The sequence below is a fragment of the Melopsittacus undulatus genome (assembly GCF_012275295.1).
Source record: "Melopsittacus undulatus isolate bMelUnd1 chromosome 28 unlocalized genomic scaffold, bMelUnd1.mat.Z SUPER_28_unloc_1, whole genome shotgun sequence".
In the NCBI taxonomy this organism is placed as follows: Eukaryota; Metazoa; Chordata; class Aves; order Psittaciformes; family Psittaculidae; genus Melopsittacus; species Melopsittacus undulatus.
In genome coordinates this window covers 258782-276607 of record NW_022993939.1, presented here as the reverse complement: position 1 = coordinate 276607, position 17826 = coordinate 258782, and the positions used below count along the sequence as shown (strand labels likewise).

At 57.1% G+C, this 17826-nt stretch overlaps 3 protein-coding genes across 3 annotated transcripts; 1 reads left to right on the top strand and 2 right to left on the bottom strand.

Annotated features, from left to right (window-relative positions):
• Nucleotides 1–184: 184 nt before the first annotated feature.
• On the bottom strand, nucleotides 185–8937 carry LOC115947217 (zinc finger protein 692-like). Its single transcript, XM_034073539.1, has 11 exons — nucleotides 8701–8937; nucleotides 8591–8622; nucleotides 7921–8190; nucleotides 6863–6912; nucleotides 6657–6736; nucleotides 5973–6092; nucleotides 3314–3376; nucleotides 3149–3227; nucleotides 1952–2066; nucleotides 1549–1648; nucleotides 185–755 (listed from the first exon to the last, which is right to left on the bottom strand). Exons 1-11 carry the CDS (start codon nucleotides 8874–8876, stop codon nucleotides 455–457), a joined length of 1386 nt encoding a protein of 461 aa, XP_033929430.1. The 5' UTR covers nucleotides 8877–8937; the 3' UTR covers nucleotides 185–454.
• Nucleotides 8938–11589: 2652 nt separating this feature from the next.
• Nucleotides 11590–13561, top strand: LOC115946554 (C-type lectin domain family 2 member E-like). The gene is made up of 5 exons (XM_031049194.2): nucleotides 11590–11645; nucleotides 11961–12053; nucleotides 12137–12321; nucleotides 12421–12524; nucleotides 13362–13561. Exons 1-5 carry the CDS (start codon nucleotides 11621–11623, stop codon nucleotides 13504–13506), a joined length of 552 nt encoding a protein of 183 aa, XP_030905054.2. The 5' UTR covers nucleotides 11590–11620; the 3' UTR covers nucleotides 13507–13561.
• A 1981-nt stretch (nucleotides 13562–15542) lies between these two features.
• Nucleotides 15543–16392, bottom strand: LOC101871881 (histone H1.3-like). Its single transcript, XM_005140181.3, has one exon. It carries the CDS (start codon nucleotides 16324–16326, stop codon nucleotides 15763–15765), a length of 564 nt encoding a protein of 187 aa, XP_005140238.3. The 5' UTR covers nucleotides 16327–16392; the 3' UTR covers nucleotides 15543–15762.
• Between the last annotated feature and the right edge of the window lie 1434 nt (nucleotides 16393–17826).

The window sequence follows — 17826 nt, the reverse complement described above, 5'->3', positions numbered from 1 at the left end:
CTCCTTGTCCCTGCCGGCCCTTTGGGGGGCTCTGGGGAGGCTTGGAATGGGGGGACCCCCAGGTGGGCATCATGGAGCATCCCATGGATGCTCCGGAGGAGGCACATGGTGTTCCCATTGTACATCAATAACACCCATGTGCAAGGCCAGAACTGAGACACCCTCAGTCCCCTCCACCTCAATCATGGTTTTATTGTGCTGGACACGGAAAACCTCAGGATTCGGTGTCGGGAATCTCCCTTTTCCCCCTTTTCCATAGGAACTCAGCACTGAGATGGGAGCTGCAAGTGGGGAAACCACTTTGGCCACAGAATGAGTCTTTATTGAGGCTCCTGCCGGTGCCTTTGGCCCCTCACACAGGGGAAGCTCCATGGGTGTGAGCCCAGGGCTTGGCTGGGGAGCTCGGATCCTTCCCTGCTCCTTGGCTCCAGCATCCCCCCATCCATCACCCCCCTCAGTCCAAGCAGGAGGCATCCGCAGCACCAACACCCTCCATGCTGCAGCCTTGGGCTGCTCCCGCATCCTGCATCCCGATCCCATCCCCATGCTCCACAATGGGAGCCGGGATGTGCTCCCGGTGCCCGGCCCCACCGGGGGGGTGGCTCTTGCTCTTGTGGGCTGTGACATTGTCCCTCTTCTCGAACCTCTTGCCACAGAGCTCGCAGGAGAACTGGTACCCGGCGGCCGCTCCGTGCTTCCGCATGTGCCAGTTGAGAGAGGCCTTCTGGCGGCAGGTGAAGCCACACACCTCACACCTATGGGGCAGGATGGGGCCTTATGGGTGCTGAGCACCACTGGGACCTGCACCCACTCGGATCGGTGCTGGGGGGCTCAGCCCAACTCATTGCTCCTCCTGCATCCCTGCATCTTGCTCCTTAAATCCCAGCTCATTGCTCTCCATGCATCCCTGCTGCCTGCTCCTTAGATCCCAGCTCATTGCTCTCCATGCATCCCTGCTTATTGCTGTCCTTAAATCCCAGCTCATTGCTATCCCTGCATCCTGCTCCTTAAATCCCAGCTCATTGCTATCCCTGCATCCCTGCTGCCTGCTCCTTAGATCCCAGCTCATTGCTCTCCATGCATCCCTGCTTATTGCTGTCCTTAAATCCCAGCTCATTGCTCTCCTTTAGGACCCATTGTATTGCTCTCCTTAGACCCCAGCTCATTGCTCTCCTGAAGCCCATCTTAGTGCTCTCCTTAGGTCCCTGCTTACTGCTCTCCTTATATCCCATTTTACTGCTCTCCTTAAATCCCAGCTTATTGCTCCCCTTAAATCCCACTTTATTCCTCTCTTTAAGCCCATCTTAGTGCTCTCCTTAGGTCCCTGCTTATTGCTCTCCTTAAATCCCATCTTCCCCATCTCTTCCAAGCCAAGCCCAGGCTGCAGCTGCTCTCAGAGCTCCACCATCCCCATGCCTTGAGGCTCAGCACTGTCCCACATCCAGCCCTGAGGACCTCTCATGGAGCCAGGAGCCCAGTTTGGGTTAACCGGAGCCGGTACTGGTGGCACTGGGAGCCGGTACTGGTGGCACTGGGAGCAGTACTCACTGCAGGGGCTTCTCCCCAGTATGGATGCGCCGGTGGATGATGAGGTTGCTGCTGGTGCGGAAGGAGCGGGCACAGAACTCACAGATGTAATCCCTCTTGTCTGGGGGCAGAGGCACAGGGTCAGGAGCGGGTGCTGGGATGCACTGGGATGCGCTGGGGTGCATTGGGATGCTTTGGGATGCACTGGGATGCACTGGGATGGGTTGGGATGCGCTGGGATGCTTTGGGATGCTCTGGGGCGTATTGGGATGCATTGGGATGCACTGGGATGCGCTGGGATGCACTGGGATGCATTGGGATGCATTGGGATGCGCTGGGATGCACTGGGATGCATTGGGATGCACTGGGATGCACTGGGATGCATTGGGATGCACTGGGATGCCCCAGAGGAGGCAGCACTCACCACTGTGCAGCTTCTCATGCTCCTTGAGGTGCTTCTTGAAGTTGAAGGATTTACCACAGGCAGGTTCGGGGCAGGTGAAGGTTTTCTGGTGCACGTGCTGGTACTTCTGGTGGTGCTGGTGGAGAACCAGAGCCCATGGCACCGAGCACCCCATAGAGCACCCATAGAGCACCCACAGCACCCATAGAGCACCCATAGAGCACCCACAGAGCACCCACAGAGCACCCATAGAGCACCCATAGAGCACCCACACAGCACCCATAGAGCACCCACAGAGCACCCATAGAGCACCCATAGAGCACCCACACAGCACCCATAGAGCACCCACAGAGCACCCATAGAGCACCCATAGAGCACCCACACAGCACCCACACAGCACCCATAGAGCACCCACAGAGCACCCATAGAGCACCCATAGAGCACCCACACAGCACCCACAGAGCACCCACAGAGCACCCATAGAGCACCCATAGAGCACCCACACAGCACCCATAGAGCACCCACAGAGCACCCATAGAGCACCCACAGAGCACCCCATAGAGCACCCATAGAGCACCCACACAGCACCCACACAGCACCCATAGAGCACCCACACAGCACCCACACAGCACCCATAGAGCACCCATAGAGCACCCACAGAGCACCCATAGAGCACCCAAAGAGCACCCACAGAGCACCCATAGAGCACCCACACAGCACCCACACAGCACCCACACAGCACCCATAGAGCACCCACACAGCACCCACACAGCACCCATAGAGCAACCCATAGAGCACCCCACAGAGCACCCACAGAGCACCCATAGAGCACCCATAGAGCACCCACAGAGCACCCACACAGCACCCACACAGCACCCATAGAGCACCCACACAGCACCCATAGAGCACCCATAGAGCACCCACAGAGCACCCATAGAGCACCCATAGAGCACCCAAAGAGCACCCACAGAGCACCCATAGAGCACCCATAGAGCACCCACAGAGCACCCACAGAGCACCCACAGAGCACCCACAGAGCACCCACAGAGCACCCATAGAGCACCCACAGAGCACCCACAGAGCACCCACAGCACCCATAGAGCACCCACAGAGCACCCACAGAGCACCCACAGAGCACCCATAGAGCACCCATAGAGCACCCACAGCACCCATAGAGCACCCACAGAGCACCCATGGGTGCTGGGGATCCAGCCTCACGTTCAGGTACTGCCGGTTGGAGAAGATCTTGCCGCAGCCCTCGAAGTCACACAGGAGGATCTCGCGCTTGGCAGCTTTCCTATGGGATATGGGGTAGGAAATGGGGTCAGGGGGATGCTCTGCTCCATCCATAGGGTCCTGCCATGGATCCAGCCCCACACGCACCGGATCCTTTTGGGGCCGATCTGAGCCACGTCCTCATCACTGCCCTGTGCTCGCCTCTTGCAGCTGCAATGGGAGAGAAGGGCTTGAATGAGGCTCCTGTCCCCCCTTTTCCTGCTCCATCCTAAGGGATCCCCCACATCCCAGTGGGAAGCGGCGCTGACAGAAGCAGCTCTGAGGCATTGGGAGTAATGCTCTTTATTGCTCATTAGAAGCCTTTTACATGGGTTAGATCCCAGGATGCTGAGGTCGGTGTCAGCCTCACACCAGCCTCAGCTGGGATTTATCCATAGGGAATTCCAGGCTCCCGTCCTGGAATGAAGGAAACGGGTGTTAGAACCAGGACTGCTTCTATGGGGAGGGGGTGGCAACAGAGAGCATGGGGCTGAGCATCTCTGCCCACAGCCTCCACACTTCTAGCTTAGGATGGGGTTACCTTTGGGATGAACATGCCAAGGGCTCAGGAAAAGGGGTTTTAGCTCCATTATTCCAGGTGCTGCCACAAGGAAAAGGGGGAAAATGAGCCCAAGGCTGGGAAATGGCATCCCTGTAACCTGGAGCTCATGTGGAGCAATGGGAGCTGGTGTCCTGCAGTGATGGGCAAGGGGGAGAGCAGCAAATCCAGCTTTACCCTCATGTTTTCCATTGCGGGGCCTGGATCTTCCCTCTTGCACCAAGCAGAGCTGGAAGGGGCAGGAAAGGTGCTGAGCTCCACAAGGAAGCAGGGATCCCATATCCCAGGGCTCCCACTGGAGCAGTACTTACATCCAGGCCTGTCTCCCATCAGATACATGGAGCAGGATGAAGGTGCTCAGTGCAGTGGAGCTCCAGCCCCTCCTTGGTGTTCCAGGATGCAGGAAGGAGCCTCAGGCTCCAGCACCCACACCAACCCTTAACCCCCAGCAGCTCAGGACAGAGCTGGGAATGTTGAGGCTGGGAAGGCAGGATTGATCCCAAACCTCAGTGCAAGGAGCAGAGGCTGCAGATGGAGTCAGTGTCATTGTCCCCATATCCATGAGTGAGCAGTGTCTGTGCTTCTGCAGGTGAGGAGGGGTGGGATGGATGGATGATGGATGGATGATGGATGGAGGATGGATGGATGCAATGAGGGATGAATGAGGGATGGAGGATGGATGAATGGATGGAATGAGGGATGGATGGATGGATGATGTAGGGATGGATGGATGGAATAGGATGGATGGATGGATGCATAGATGGATGATGGATGCATGGATAATGGATGGATAATGGATGGATGCATGGATGGATGAAGGATAGGTGGAATGAGGGATGGATGGATAATGGATGGATAATGGATGGATGGATGATGGATACATGGATGATGGATACATGGATGATGGATACATGGATGATGGATGCTGGATGTTTTTGCTGCTACAACCTCCAGGCTGCTCAGAAGCTTCATGGTGGTGGTTTAAGGTGTCCCTGTCCCCCTCCAGGACCCCCCTGCCCCAGCAGCACATCTCCAACCACCCGGACACAGAGGATCAAAGACCCATTACAGCCCTCACATTGAAGCTGCTTGGCCAGGCCCAGCACCAACAAGCTCTGCTCCATGACGGCAGCATCACAAGGACAAGGATTCAACCACATTGAACATCCAATAGTGCTGCTTGGATGGTTCCTACCTGGCTCCTCGGCTTGGGAAGCAGCACCAGCATCCCCACAACACTCATTCAGTGCCCGTCCCCAGCATCCCCACCTGAACACGGCTCCATGACCAGCATCCCCACCTGAACACGGCTCCATCACCCAGCATCCCCACCTGAACACGGCTCCATCACCCAGCATCCCCACCTGAACACGGCTCCATCACCCAGCATCCCCAGCTGAACACGGCTCCATCACCCAGCATCCCCACCTGAACACGGCTCCATCACCCAGCATCCCCACCTGAACACGGCTCCATCACCCAGCATCCCCACCTGAACATGGCTCCATCACCCACATCCCCACCTGAACACGGCTCCATCACCCACATCCCCACCTGAACACAGCTCCATGACCCAGCATCCCCACCTGAACACGGCTCCATCACCCACATCCCCACCTGAACACGGCTCCATCACCCAGCATCCCCACCTGAACACGGCTCCATCACCCACATCCCCACCTGAACACGGCTCCATCACCCACATCCCCACCTGAACACAGCTCCATGACCCAGCATCCCCACCTGAACACGGCTCCATCACCCACATCCCCACCTGAACACGGCTCCATCACCCAGCATCCCCACCTGAACACGGCTCCATCACCCACATCCCCACCTGAACACGGCTCCATCACCCACATCCCCCACCTGAACACAGCTCCATGACCCAGCATCCCCACCTGAACACGGCTCCATCACCCACATCCCCACCTGAACACGGCTCCATCACCCAGCATCCCCACCTGAACATGGCTCCATCACCCACATCCCCACCTGAACACGGCTCCATGACCCAGCATCCCCACCTGAACACGGCTCCATCACCCACATCCCCACCTGAACACGGCTCCAGGACCCAGCATCCCCACCTGAACATGGCTCCATCACCCACATCCCCACCTGAACACGGCTCCATGACCCAGCACCCGCACCTGAACACGGCTCCATCACCCAGCACCCGCACCTGAACATGGCTCCATCACCCACCTCACTCGCCTGCTCTTCCCCTCGGGTGGGCTCAGGCTCAGCTGCTCTGGAGGCTGCTCCTCCTTGATGGGCTCCTTGGGGGCTTTGCTCTGGCTCAGCCGTCGCTGCGGCTCCGGCTCCCTGCGGACAAGAGAGGATTGGGATAGGGAATGTGGATGGATGAGGTGGGATACGGATGTGGTGGGATATGGATGTGGTGGGATATGGATGTGGTGGGATACGGATGTGGTGGGATATGGATGTGGTGGGATATGGATGAGGTGGGATACGGATGTGGTGGGATATGGATGTGGTGGGATATGGATGTGGTGGGATATGGATGTGGTGGGATACGGATGTGGTGGGATATGGATGTGGTGGGATATGGATGTGGTGGGATACGGATGTGGTGGGATACGGATGTGGTGGGATACGGATGTGGTGGGATATGGATGTGGTGGGATATGGATGTGGTGGGATATGGATGTGGGATATGGATGTGGTGGGATATGGATGTGGGATATGGATGTGGTGGGATATGGATGTGATGGGATATGGATGTGGGATACGGAGGTGGTGGGATATGGATGTGGTGGGATATGGATGTGATGGGATATGGATGTGGTGGGATATGGAGGTGCAGGGTCCGGACCCGGATGATCCTGGTCCGTAGGCTCCTTCCCAGCAGCTCCGAGTGCTCCTCACCTGTCCAGGGATGGGTGATAGTTCTCATCCCGCAGGTCATCAGTGTAGGTCAGGTCATCCTCCTCATCCTCATCCTGCTGGGGCTCAGGCCCCTGCTCCCCCTGCTCCTCTGGGGTGAGTGCACTGCAGGAACACAGGGAGCAAGGAATGGGATTGAGGGATCTGAGCTTCATCCCTGGGGTAAGATCCCTGTGGAGCTCCACTCACCTCCCATGCTCCTTCCCTGTGCTCCCAGTCTCTGCTGCTGCCTCAGGCACTGCAAGACAGGAGCAGAGCTTGGGACACCCCTGATCCCAGTGGGGCCTGGGACACCCCTGATCCCAATGGGGCCTGGGACACTGCTGATCCCAGTGGGGTTTGGGACACCCCTGATCCCAATGGGGCCTGGGACACTGCTGATCCCAATGGGGCTTGGGACACCCCTGATCCCAATGGGGCCTGGGACACCCCTGATCCCAATGGGGCCTGGGACACCCCTGATCCCAATGGGGCCTGGGACACCCCTGATCCCAGTGGGGCCTGGGACACCCCTGATCCCAATGGGGCCTGGGACACCCCTGATCCCAATGGGGCCTGGGACACCCCTGATCCCAGTGGGGCTTGGGACACCCCTGATCCCAATGGGGTTTGGGACACCCGTGATCCCAATGGGGCTTGGGACACCCCTGATCCCAATGGGGCCTGGGACACCCCTGATCCCAGTGGGGCCTGGGACACCCCTGATCCCAGTGGGGCCTGGGACACCCCTGATCCCAATGGGGTTTGGGACACCCCTGATCCCAGTGGGGTTTGGGACACCCCTGATCCCAATGGGGTTTGGGACACCCCTGATCCCAATGGGGCCTGGGACACCCCTGATCCCAATGGGGTTTGGGACACCCCTGATCCCAATGGGGCTTGGGACACCCCTGATCCCAGTGGGGCTTGGGACACCACTGATCCCAATGGGGCTTGGGACACCCCTGATCCCAATGGGGCTTGGGACACCCCTGATCCCAATGGGGCTTGGGACACCCCTGATCCCAGTGGGGCTTGGGACACCCCTGATCCCAATGGGGTTTGGGACACCCCTGATCCCAATGGGGCTTGGACACCCCTGATCCCAATGGGGCTTGGGACACCCCTGATCCCAGTGGGGCCTGGGACACCCCTGATCCCAGTGGGGCTTGGGACACCCGTGATCCCAATGGGAATGTGGATGGGACGGGATCAAGGCCACAGATGGGGCACCACAAAGGGCACCAGAGGTGACCATGGTGCTCACCTGCTCCCAGTGCATCCGGCTCCGCTCCAGGCTCCCCATTGCCCCCACACCTCATCGAGCGCCGGCGGCTGCTGCCCCCCAGGTCCCCCCCCGGCTCCCGGCTCCAGGAGAAGCTGTGTCCGGCCACACACTCCCACACCAATGGGGCTGCAGTGCCTGGAGCCGGAGCCTTCACCGCTGGGATGAAGCCACACTCCTGACTGTGGCCATGGGACAGCACCACCAGGCGCTGAAGGGCCTCGGCATGGAGCACACCTGGCTCCGGGTCACCTATGGGGTAAGGGATGGGTGAGGATCCCAGCATCCCCTATGGGGTAAGGGATGGGTGAGGATCCCAGCATCCCCTATGGGGTAAGGGATGGGTGAGGATCCCAGCATCCCCTATGGGATAAGGGATGGGTGAGGACTGGATCCCAGCATCCCCTATGGGGTAAGGGATGGGTGAGGACCGGATCCCAGCATCCCCTATGGGGTAAGGGATGGGTGAGGATCCCAGCATCCCCTATGGGGTAAGGGATGGGTGAGGATCCCAGCATCCCCTATGGGGTAAGGGATGGGTGAGGACCGGATCCCAGCATCCCCTATGGGGTAAGGGATGGGTGAGGACCGGATCCCAGCATCCCCTATGGGGTAAGGGATGGGTTAGGGTTAGGGTTAGGGGGGCACCTACCCGAGCTCCATACGCAGCCGTGGGAGCTGTACCTGCAGTGGGAATAGGGGGATGAGCAGGATTGACCCTTCCCATTCCCCACCCCTCGTATGGCAGCTCCCAGTACAGACCTGTCCAGCAGGAACTGGGCGAGCTGGGAATGGAGGGCGAATCCAAGCTGCTCCTTGAGGCGGCACCAGCGCTCCAGGTGCCCCCCGATGCGGATCCGGCACTTGCTGCGCCGCGCGTCCAGCTCCCGGCGCCTCTGCCGCCGGATGCAGTCCGGGGGGGGACGGGATGGATCCATCGGGATCGGCTGCGGGACACAGGATACAGGGATGGGATAGAGGGATACAGGGATGGGATAGAGGGATATGGGGATGGGATAGAGGGATATGGGAATGGGATAGAGGGATTTGGGGATGGGATAGAGGGATATGGGAATGGGATAGAAGGATACTGGGATGGGATAGAGGGATATGGGGATGGGATAGAGGGATTTGGGGATGGGATAGAGGGATACAGGGATGGGATAGAGGGATATGGGGATGGGATAGAGGGATACTGGGATGGGATAGAGGGATATGGGAATGGGATAGAGGGATATGGGGATGGGATAGAGGGATTCAGGGATGGGATAGAGGGATACAGGGATGGGATAGAGGGATATGGGGATAGGATAGCAGGATACAGGGATGGGATAGAGGGATATGACTATGGGATAAAGGGATATGACTATGGGATACAGGCATATAGGGATGGGATAGAGGGATATGACTATGGGATAGAGGGATTCAGGGACGGAATAGAGGGATACGGCAATGGGATAGCGGGATACAGGCACAGGACAACGGGACCCGGAGTCGGCCCCGCTCCATGGGGGTCTCTGGGGGTCATGCGGGGACATGGGAACGACCCCCCCCCCCCCCCAAGCCCCGCCCCCTGCTCGCTCTTAGCCCCGCCCCCTTTAGCCCCGCCTCCCTCCTTCCCGCTATTCCCCCCGTGCCCCCCCCCCCATCCTCTCACTGACCCCCCCCCCCCCCCCCCCCGGTCCCGTTGCCCCCGCTGGGCCTTAAAGCGGCCGCGGCAGCAGGGACGGGGGAACCGGCCGGGAGGGGCCGGGAATGGCCGGGAAGGGGCAGCCGAGGCCCCGTCCCCTCCCCCGGCCCCACCGCAGCCGTGCCCGCCGCCCCCAACCTCCTCCGCGGGGCCGCGCTCCATTGCACCCTATGGTGGGCCCACCCCGCGGCCGTGCCCCCTTTAAGAGCCAACGACACCACCCCCCCCCATCTCTCACGCTGCTCAGGTACCGGGACAAGATGGCGGAGGCACCGCCTCTCTGCCCCGCGCATGCGCGTTGGGGCTGGGCTGCTGGTCAGGTTTTGGGGTGAAATATCCGCTTTTTGGGACATTTTGGGGGTGTTTGAGCCCAGGTTGGGGCTCGGTTGGAGGGAGGCAGAGCTGCGGTGCCCGGAGCCCCACAGCCCTTCTGCTGGCTGGTGGTTAACAGCAGTAATGGTAAATACCGGTAATAGGAATGAATGGTAATGGTTGTTATTGGGGTTAAAGCCTTTAGGGCCGTGTTGAGGCTATCGGCAATACAGCAGCATCAATACAGCAGCATCAATACAGCATCATCAATACAGCATCATCAATACAGCATCATCAATACAGCATCATCAATACAGCATCAATACAGCAGCATCAATACAGCATCATCAATACAGCATCATCAATACAGCATCAATACAGCAGCATCAATACAGCATCATCAATACAGCATCATCAATACAGCATCATCAATACAGCATCAATACAGCAGCATCAATACAGCATCATCAATACAGCATCATCAATACAGCATCAATACAGCAGCATCAATACAGCAGCATCAATACAGCAGCATCAATACAGCATCATCAATACAGCAGCATCAATACAGCAGCATCAATACAGCAGCATCAATACAGCCGCATCAATACAGCATCAATAGAGCACCATCAGTACAGCATCATCAATGCATTATCAATAGAGCACCATCAATGCAGCATCATCAATGCAGCACCATTTATTGAGCATTATTAATACAGAATCATCAATACATTATTATTGCAACATTACACCATTATTAACAGTGTTATCAATACAGCATTATCAATATAGCTTTATCAATACAGCCTTTATACCCCATCAATAGGGTCTTGTTGATGCAACACCATAATCAGGATTAACACATGTTATCAATGACCCATTATTAGTGCACCATTATCAATACACCCTTATCAATACACCATTAACAATACACCATTATCAATACACCCTTATCAATACACCATTATCAATACACCATTATCAATACACCATTATCAATACACCATTAACAATACACCATTAACAATACACCATTAACAATACACCCTTATCAATACACCATTATCAGTACAATATTGTTAACACATGAGCTGTATCCATGGGATAACTGGTGCAAGCAAAGCCCCTTCCCCTGGGGCTGCTCTCCCCATTCCCCACGTCGGGAATTGCCTCCATGCCAGAGACTCCTCATTCCTGTGCTGGGTCTTGGAATTCCCCTTGTGAATGGGAAGCTCCGAGTGTTCCTTGGGGAATGAATGTGGGAGAACAGGAGGCTTTTGTGGGGAGAAATGCGGCGTGGGACGTTCCGAGGGGCAGGAATTCCATGGGAGAGCATCCCAAGGACGGGATGCGGCTCCATGGCCACAGGGATGGCAGGACCCGGCCGTGATGCAGGTACCCAAGCCCCATATGGGATGTGATGGGATACAGGGATGTGCGTTGGATGTGGCTCTTTGGGGGTGGGGATGGGAGCGATGGAGCCAATGCAAACAGCAGGAAGCAGGGAAAGCAAAGCCGGTGTGGATTCCTGAAGGTGGGAATGGTGCTTCCCATCCTGCCCCACCCGGATGAGGGGAATGCTGCTTTCCCAGGGATTGGGTACCCAAAGTCATGGATTTCCTCCTGGTATCCTCACAGTGACTCTTCCCTTCCACAGGCGAGGATCAGGCTGCCCCAGTGATGCAGGGAGCAGGGCAAGGGACCAGTAAGCACCAGTCCTGTACTGGGAACATTGCTTGAGGCACCCATAGGGGTGGGTTTGGGGGTTGGGGCACCCATGGGGGTGGGTTTGGGGGTTGAGACACCCATAGGGGTGGGTTTGGGGGTTGAGGCACCCATAGGGGTGGGTTTGGGGGTTCAGACACCCATAGGGGTGGGTTTGGGGGTTCAGGCACCCATAGGGGTGGGTTTGGGGGTTCAGACACCCATAGGGGTGGGTTTGGGGGTTCAGGCCCCCATGGGGTGGGTTTGGGGGTTCAGGCCCCTATGGGGGAGCCTCTTCCGTGTGCTTTGCCCCCAGGTTTCAGCCTCAAGTGCATCAAGGACAAGAGGGTCCCCATTGGGGTCACTGTGGTGGTGGCCGCGCTGCTCGTGGCCATCCTGGCGCTGGCAGGTGAGTGGCTGAGGATGAGGATGGAGGGATCCATCCGCAGCTCCTGCCCCATGGGCACCGCTCACTGCCCCATTCATCCCCAGTAAAGAAGTCCCCGTCCTGCCCCCCCTGCCCCACTCCCTCCCATTCCGGCTGCCGGGAGCACGGGATCGGCTACAGGCAGAGGTGCTTCTACTTTGTGGAGGATGCAGCAGAGTGGAACCAGAGCGAGAGCTTCTGCCAGACCCTCGGAGCACACTTGGCCTCCATCCGCACGTGGGAGGAGCTGGTAATGGGGATCCCTATGGAATGGGGATCCCTATGGAATGGGAATCCCGTTTGGGATCCCCCCAAGGGCAGGGTCTGATGCGTGGCTCTGACCCCACAGCGTTTCCTCGTGCGCTATGGGGGCTCCCGGCACCACTGGATCGGGCTCCGGAGGGAAGGAGCCGCTCCATGGATGTGGGTCAATGGGACCCTCTTCAACAACGAGTACGTCCTGGGCCTGGGGCATCGGGGGTGCTGTGGGCAGGGACTGGGGCAAGCACACACATGTGTCTGTGTGTGTGTATAGGCAACATAGGATGCATAATGGATAGATAATATAGAATGCATAATGGATAATGTAGAATATACTATATTTTAGTATATAATACAACATAATACAGTATATATAATAATGTATAATATATAACATACATATATAACATGAACATATATAATAGTGAATATACTATATTATAGTATATATAATGTATTGTTATAATTTCAATAGTGATAATAATTATGTAAATATATAATATATAAATATTATATATTTATACCACAATATAGTACAATATACACAGATCTATACAAACATGTGTATATTGTATATATAAATATGTATATATCACATATATTTAATAGATTATATATATTATATATAGGTTTTATATACAGGATTTTTATATATGGTTAGAGTAATATATACATAAATATACATATTTATATATATTTACACATACCTGTAGATATTTATATACATAATTATATACTGTATCTATAATATATGCATATTACACGTGTGCATCTGTCAAATATAATTATCTGTACAAAGTTCTATAGACAGATGTAACTGTGGTGAGGTGGGAGCAGTCTGACACTGTTGAAGCTGCAGCTCTTGGGCCACAGCTCTGAGGGCACAAATCCCCTTGGAAACCTGAGCACATTCCCCCATTGAGGAGCATGGAGCAGTTTTCCCTGCCCTGGGAATGGTGCTCCCTGCTCCTCTGCTGATCCCAATGGGAGACACAACCCATTGAGCTCTCCCTGTGCTCTGTGGGGCAGGTTCCAAGTCCGCGGTAGGGGACAATGTGCCTTTGTGGATGGAGACGGGATCAGCAGCGACTGGTGCTCCCTGATGAAGTTCTCCGTGTGCAGCCACCCCCAGGCCGGGAGCCGCAGCGATCCCGAAGGCTGGAATCTCACCTGAAACCTGCGGCTGCTTTGGTGCTCTCGGTCCTTCGGTGGGGAAATATAGGGGCGAATTATAGGACGCATAATATCAAGTGTGTATTGTGGGGCTGAGGGGGCCGCCAAGGCCAAGCGCAGGGCACCAGACCGCTGGTCCCACTGCACGGGAGCGGAGACGCGGACCTGGTTGAGAACTGCGCCACCGGACACCCCGCCCTAACCCGGCACTTGCATGCTCAGCGGACCTGATTGGGAACCGCGGCCTTCACCGCTGGGAAGGTCCAGTTCGAGTTGTCGCTGGCCCCGCGGTGCCTTTTGTCGCGCAGCGGCAGGCGTGGGGGGGGGGGGGTTCGATCCGAGCCGCACCCGCCCGTCCCTCGGTCCAGCTCTTACCGATGTGGGGCAACGAGTCCCTCACACCCAGTGCGGGTTTTCTCGGCCCCACATCCCGCACCCCCCCGGTACACACCCCTTGCTACGCCCCATCTGTCCCTCGGTGCAGCTCTTCTAGTGACACGGGGCAGCAAGCACACACCCCCTCGGCGCAGCCCTTCCACCGCCGCCCGCCTGTCCCTCGGTGCAGCTCTTTTAGCGGTGCGGGACAGCAGTCACCCCCGCCGCAGCCCACCCTACCCCAGGTGCGCGCTTTAACACCGCCTCACTCCGACAGCGCCTCGGTGCAGCTCTTTCAGTGACACGAGTAAGCAGCCAACCCCCGGCCCAGCCCTTCCCATCAGCGCTCCCCCCTGTCCCTCGGTCCAGCTCTTCTACCGATGCGGGGGCAGTGATTCCCTCGCCCCCAGTGCAAGTTTTTCCGCCTCCACATCTCTCGCCCCTCGCTGCACACCCTCTGCTTCTCCCCGCCTGTCCCTCGGTGCAGCTCTTTTAGTGACACGGGGAAGCAAACACACACCCGCCGGCGCAGCCCTTCCACTGCTGCCCCACCTGTCCCTCGGTGCAGCTTTTAGTGATTCGAGGCAGCGATTCCCTCACCCACAGCACACATTTCCTTGTCCCCCCCACATCTCGCACCCCCCCGGTGCACTCCCTCAGACGCCCCCGTCTGTCCCCCGGTGCAGCTCCTTCAGTGACACGGGGCGGCGATCACCTGCATCACCCACCCCTGGCTGCGCCCCGCCTGTCCCTCGGTGCAGCTCTTTTAGCGGCGCGGGACAGCAGTCACCCCCGCCGCACCTTACCCCCCCTTTCCTAGGTGCGCCCTTTAACACCGCCTCGCTCCGACAACCCCTCGGTGCAGCTCTTTCAGTGACACGAGTAAGCAGCCAACCCCCGGCCCAGCCCTTCCCATCGCCGCCCCACTTGTCCCTCGGTGCTTTTACCCATGTGGGGCAGTAAGCACAGCCCTCCGGCGCAGCCCTTCCACCGCCGCCCGCCTGTCCCTCGGTGCAGCTCTTTTACCGATGTGGGGCAACGAGTCCCTCACACCCAGTGCGGGTTTTCTCGGCCCCACATCCCGCACCCCCCCGGTACACACCCCTTGCTACGCCCCATCTGTCCCTCGGTGCAGCTCTTCTAGTGACATGGGGCAGTAAGCACACACCCCCTCGGCGCAGCCCTTCCACCGCCGCCCGCCTGTCCCTCGGTGCAGCTCTTTTAGCGGTGCGGGACAGCAGTCTCCCCCGCCGCAGCCCATCCTACCCCAGGTGCCCCCTTTAATGTAGCCTCACTCCGACAGCGCCTCGGTGCAGCTCTTTCAGTGACACGAGTAAGCAGCCAACCCCCGGCCCAGCCCTTCCCATCGCCGCCCCACCTGTCCCTCGGTGTAGCTTTTACCGATGCGGGGCAGCGATTCCCCCACCCGCAGGATACATTTCCTTGTCCCCCCCGGTACACACCCCTTGCTACGCCCCATCTGTCCCTCGGTGCAGCTCTTCTAGTGACATGGGGCAGTAAGCACACACCCCCTCGGCGCAGCCCTTCCACCGCCGCCCGCCTGTCCCTCGGTGCAGCTCTTTTACCGGCCCACCCCCTGCTGCGCCCCCGCCTGTCCCTCGGTGCAGCTCTTTTAGCGGCGCAGCCCGCCCTACCCTTCCCTAGGTGCGCCCATTAACGCCGCCTCGTTCCCCCAGTCCCTCGGTGCAGCTCTTTCAGTGACACGAGGCGGCAGTTCCCATCCGGCGCAGCCCTTCCACTGGCACCAAAACCGCCTTAACGGCGGCGTTCTCTCAACACCGGTGACCAGCTCCTCCGCTGAACCCCCCAGCGGCTCTTAGAAGAGCCATTGGGTTCAACGTTTATTGTTCTATTCACCGTACTAATAATCACCCCCAGCCTCCTCCATCGCAGCCTCAGCCACCGCCATCTCCGCGCGCTCGACCGCCTCCGCCGCCTCCACGGCTAGTTCTTCTACTGTGTTCTGTGCTGCGACCACTGCCTTGACCCTTCCCCGCTTTCTAGGCAGCTTCTTCAGCCGCTGCTCGGCGGCTTTAACACCGCGTCTGCGCCGCTTGGTCTTCCCAGCCCGCCGCCGGGCTCCACCGGCCGCCCTCCCACGCCGCCTGTTTGTATTTGAGTGCTTCTTACCGATAGGGGCGATGCGGAACGAACCAGAGGCGCCGCTGCCTGTCACCTGCTCCAGGACACCCTTCTTGATCAACGACTTGAGCGCCGTCTTCAGGCGACCGTTATTCCGTCGCACGTCGTAGCCCTCAGCGGCGAGTGTCTTCTTAACGACAGCTAACGAGGTACCTTTATTAGCCGGTGAGCAGCAGACTACGCGGAGAATAAGATCCGACAGCGACGGCCGCCAGCGCTTCGGCGGCAGCGTTTGCGGCATGCTTGAGGTGGCCGACCGCGACGTGACTCTCCCCCTTGGCATGGCCGGGCCGTCGGCTTCGAGGCGCTGCTCCGCCCAGCTCCGCTCCGCGCTGATCTTGCTCGCCCAGCTGCCAGCTCCCGACTGCGAAACAGCGCCGCGCCGTGGCCCCTTATATAGCCCGGTGGCGGACGCAACCGAATCAACCTCTCCGTTCTCACGCCCCCTCCCCTCTCTGGCGCACGTGACCGAGTCAACCTCCACGCGCCTCTGCACCCCCCACCTTCCTGCGGCTCCAAAATAGGGCTTTTCCCCTCAAAACGACCTTCCCCGCCGGAGCTGGGTTCACTCCCCCCTCCCCCCCATGTAAATTTGTGTCCCCTTGACCAAGCCCTAGAGAAACTATGTTAAAAAAAGCCACCTAAAAAGCTAAAAATCACCCCGGAAAGTTAAGCAGGTGCAACAAGTGCTCCCACCAAGGTTAGAAATCCGATTAGAAACAAAAAATAGAAGTAAAACAAAGTATGAACAGTGGTTTGCTTAAACATTTATGTCTATAAATATGAAAAAGTAGAAGTGAACGGTAAAACCCGTCAATTTCTGGACAAAATATTTATGTCTAGCACAACCCTGTTTCACCAGCTGCTGTCTCCTGCAGAGATGAGGTCTCTAAAAGCTTAAGATCCTCCTTAAAAACAGCCTGAAACTTTTAATAACTGATTAATCTTGATATCTTGTGCTCTCCTAATTACCACTTCATTCTCGCAAATACATCAAAGAAAAAAAACAACGTTTCTAAATAAAGGATTTCAGAATTTTCTGTTTTGCTTTTTTTCTGCCCAAAAATTGTTACTGGGGATTAAACTTATGGATTTATTTTGTTATGGTATCTCCTAGATAGCCCCGTCTCGTTGCATCGCGCTTTGCTCCACCGCACTCTGCAGATCCCCCGCACGGGTGTGAATAGAGGGAGTGGGATCACGAATGCCTCTTCCTATTGGCCTTCGGACGCATTGAGGCTTCTTATTGGCTGGCAGAAATCAACCAATCAGAACGGACCTTTCCGATCCGCTCTCTCGCGGTGTCAGCGGGCTCCCCCCCCCACCCTCCAGTCCCTCCTCGCATAGGGGCGAATCTGTATCTATTAAGGGGGGGGGGGGTTTACCGATGGAAGCATGACCCAGAAAACTGGGGAGAACCTCCCCTAAAAGAGTTAAAAGAGCTCAGTTTGACAAATAAAAATGGCTTTGCTGCTGCTAGTTGACACCTTGTGGGAAGGTTTTGCCAGCAGAGAAGTTTCTGCTTAGGATTTGGAGAGAATTTAGGGAATAAAACCACTTCTTGTGCCTCCCGGGATCACTCGGGCTGGGGCCTCCCTGTGGTTTTGCAATCGCAGCCAGGATGTGAGCAGGGAAAGAGGCCACGGGCAGGATTTCAGCCACTATTTCACCACCTAAAAATGCATAGAAAGGGAAATAAATAAACAACCCAGCATCTTGACACAACAGGAAGTTGTTACTATGGTTAAACCACATAATAAAGCACTGTTATCAGGCAGTGCAG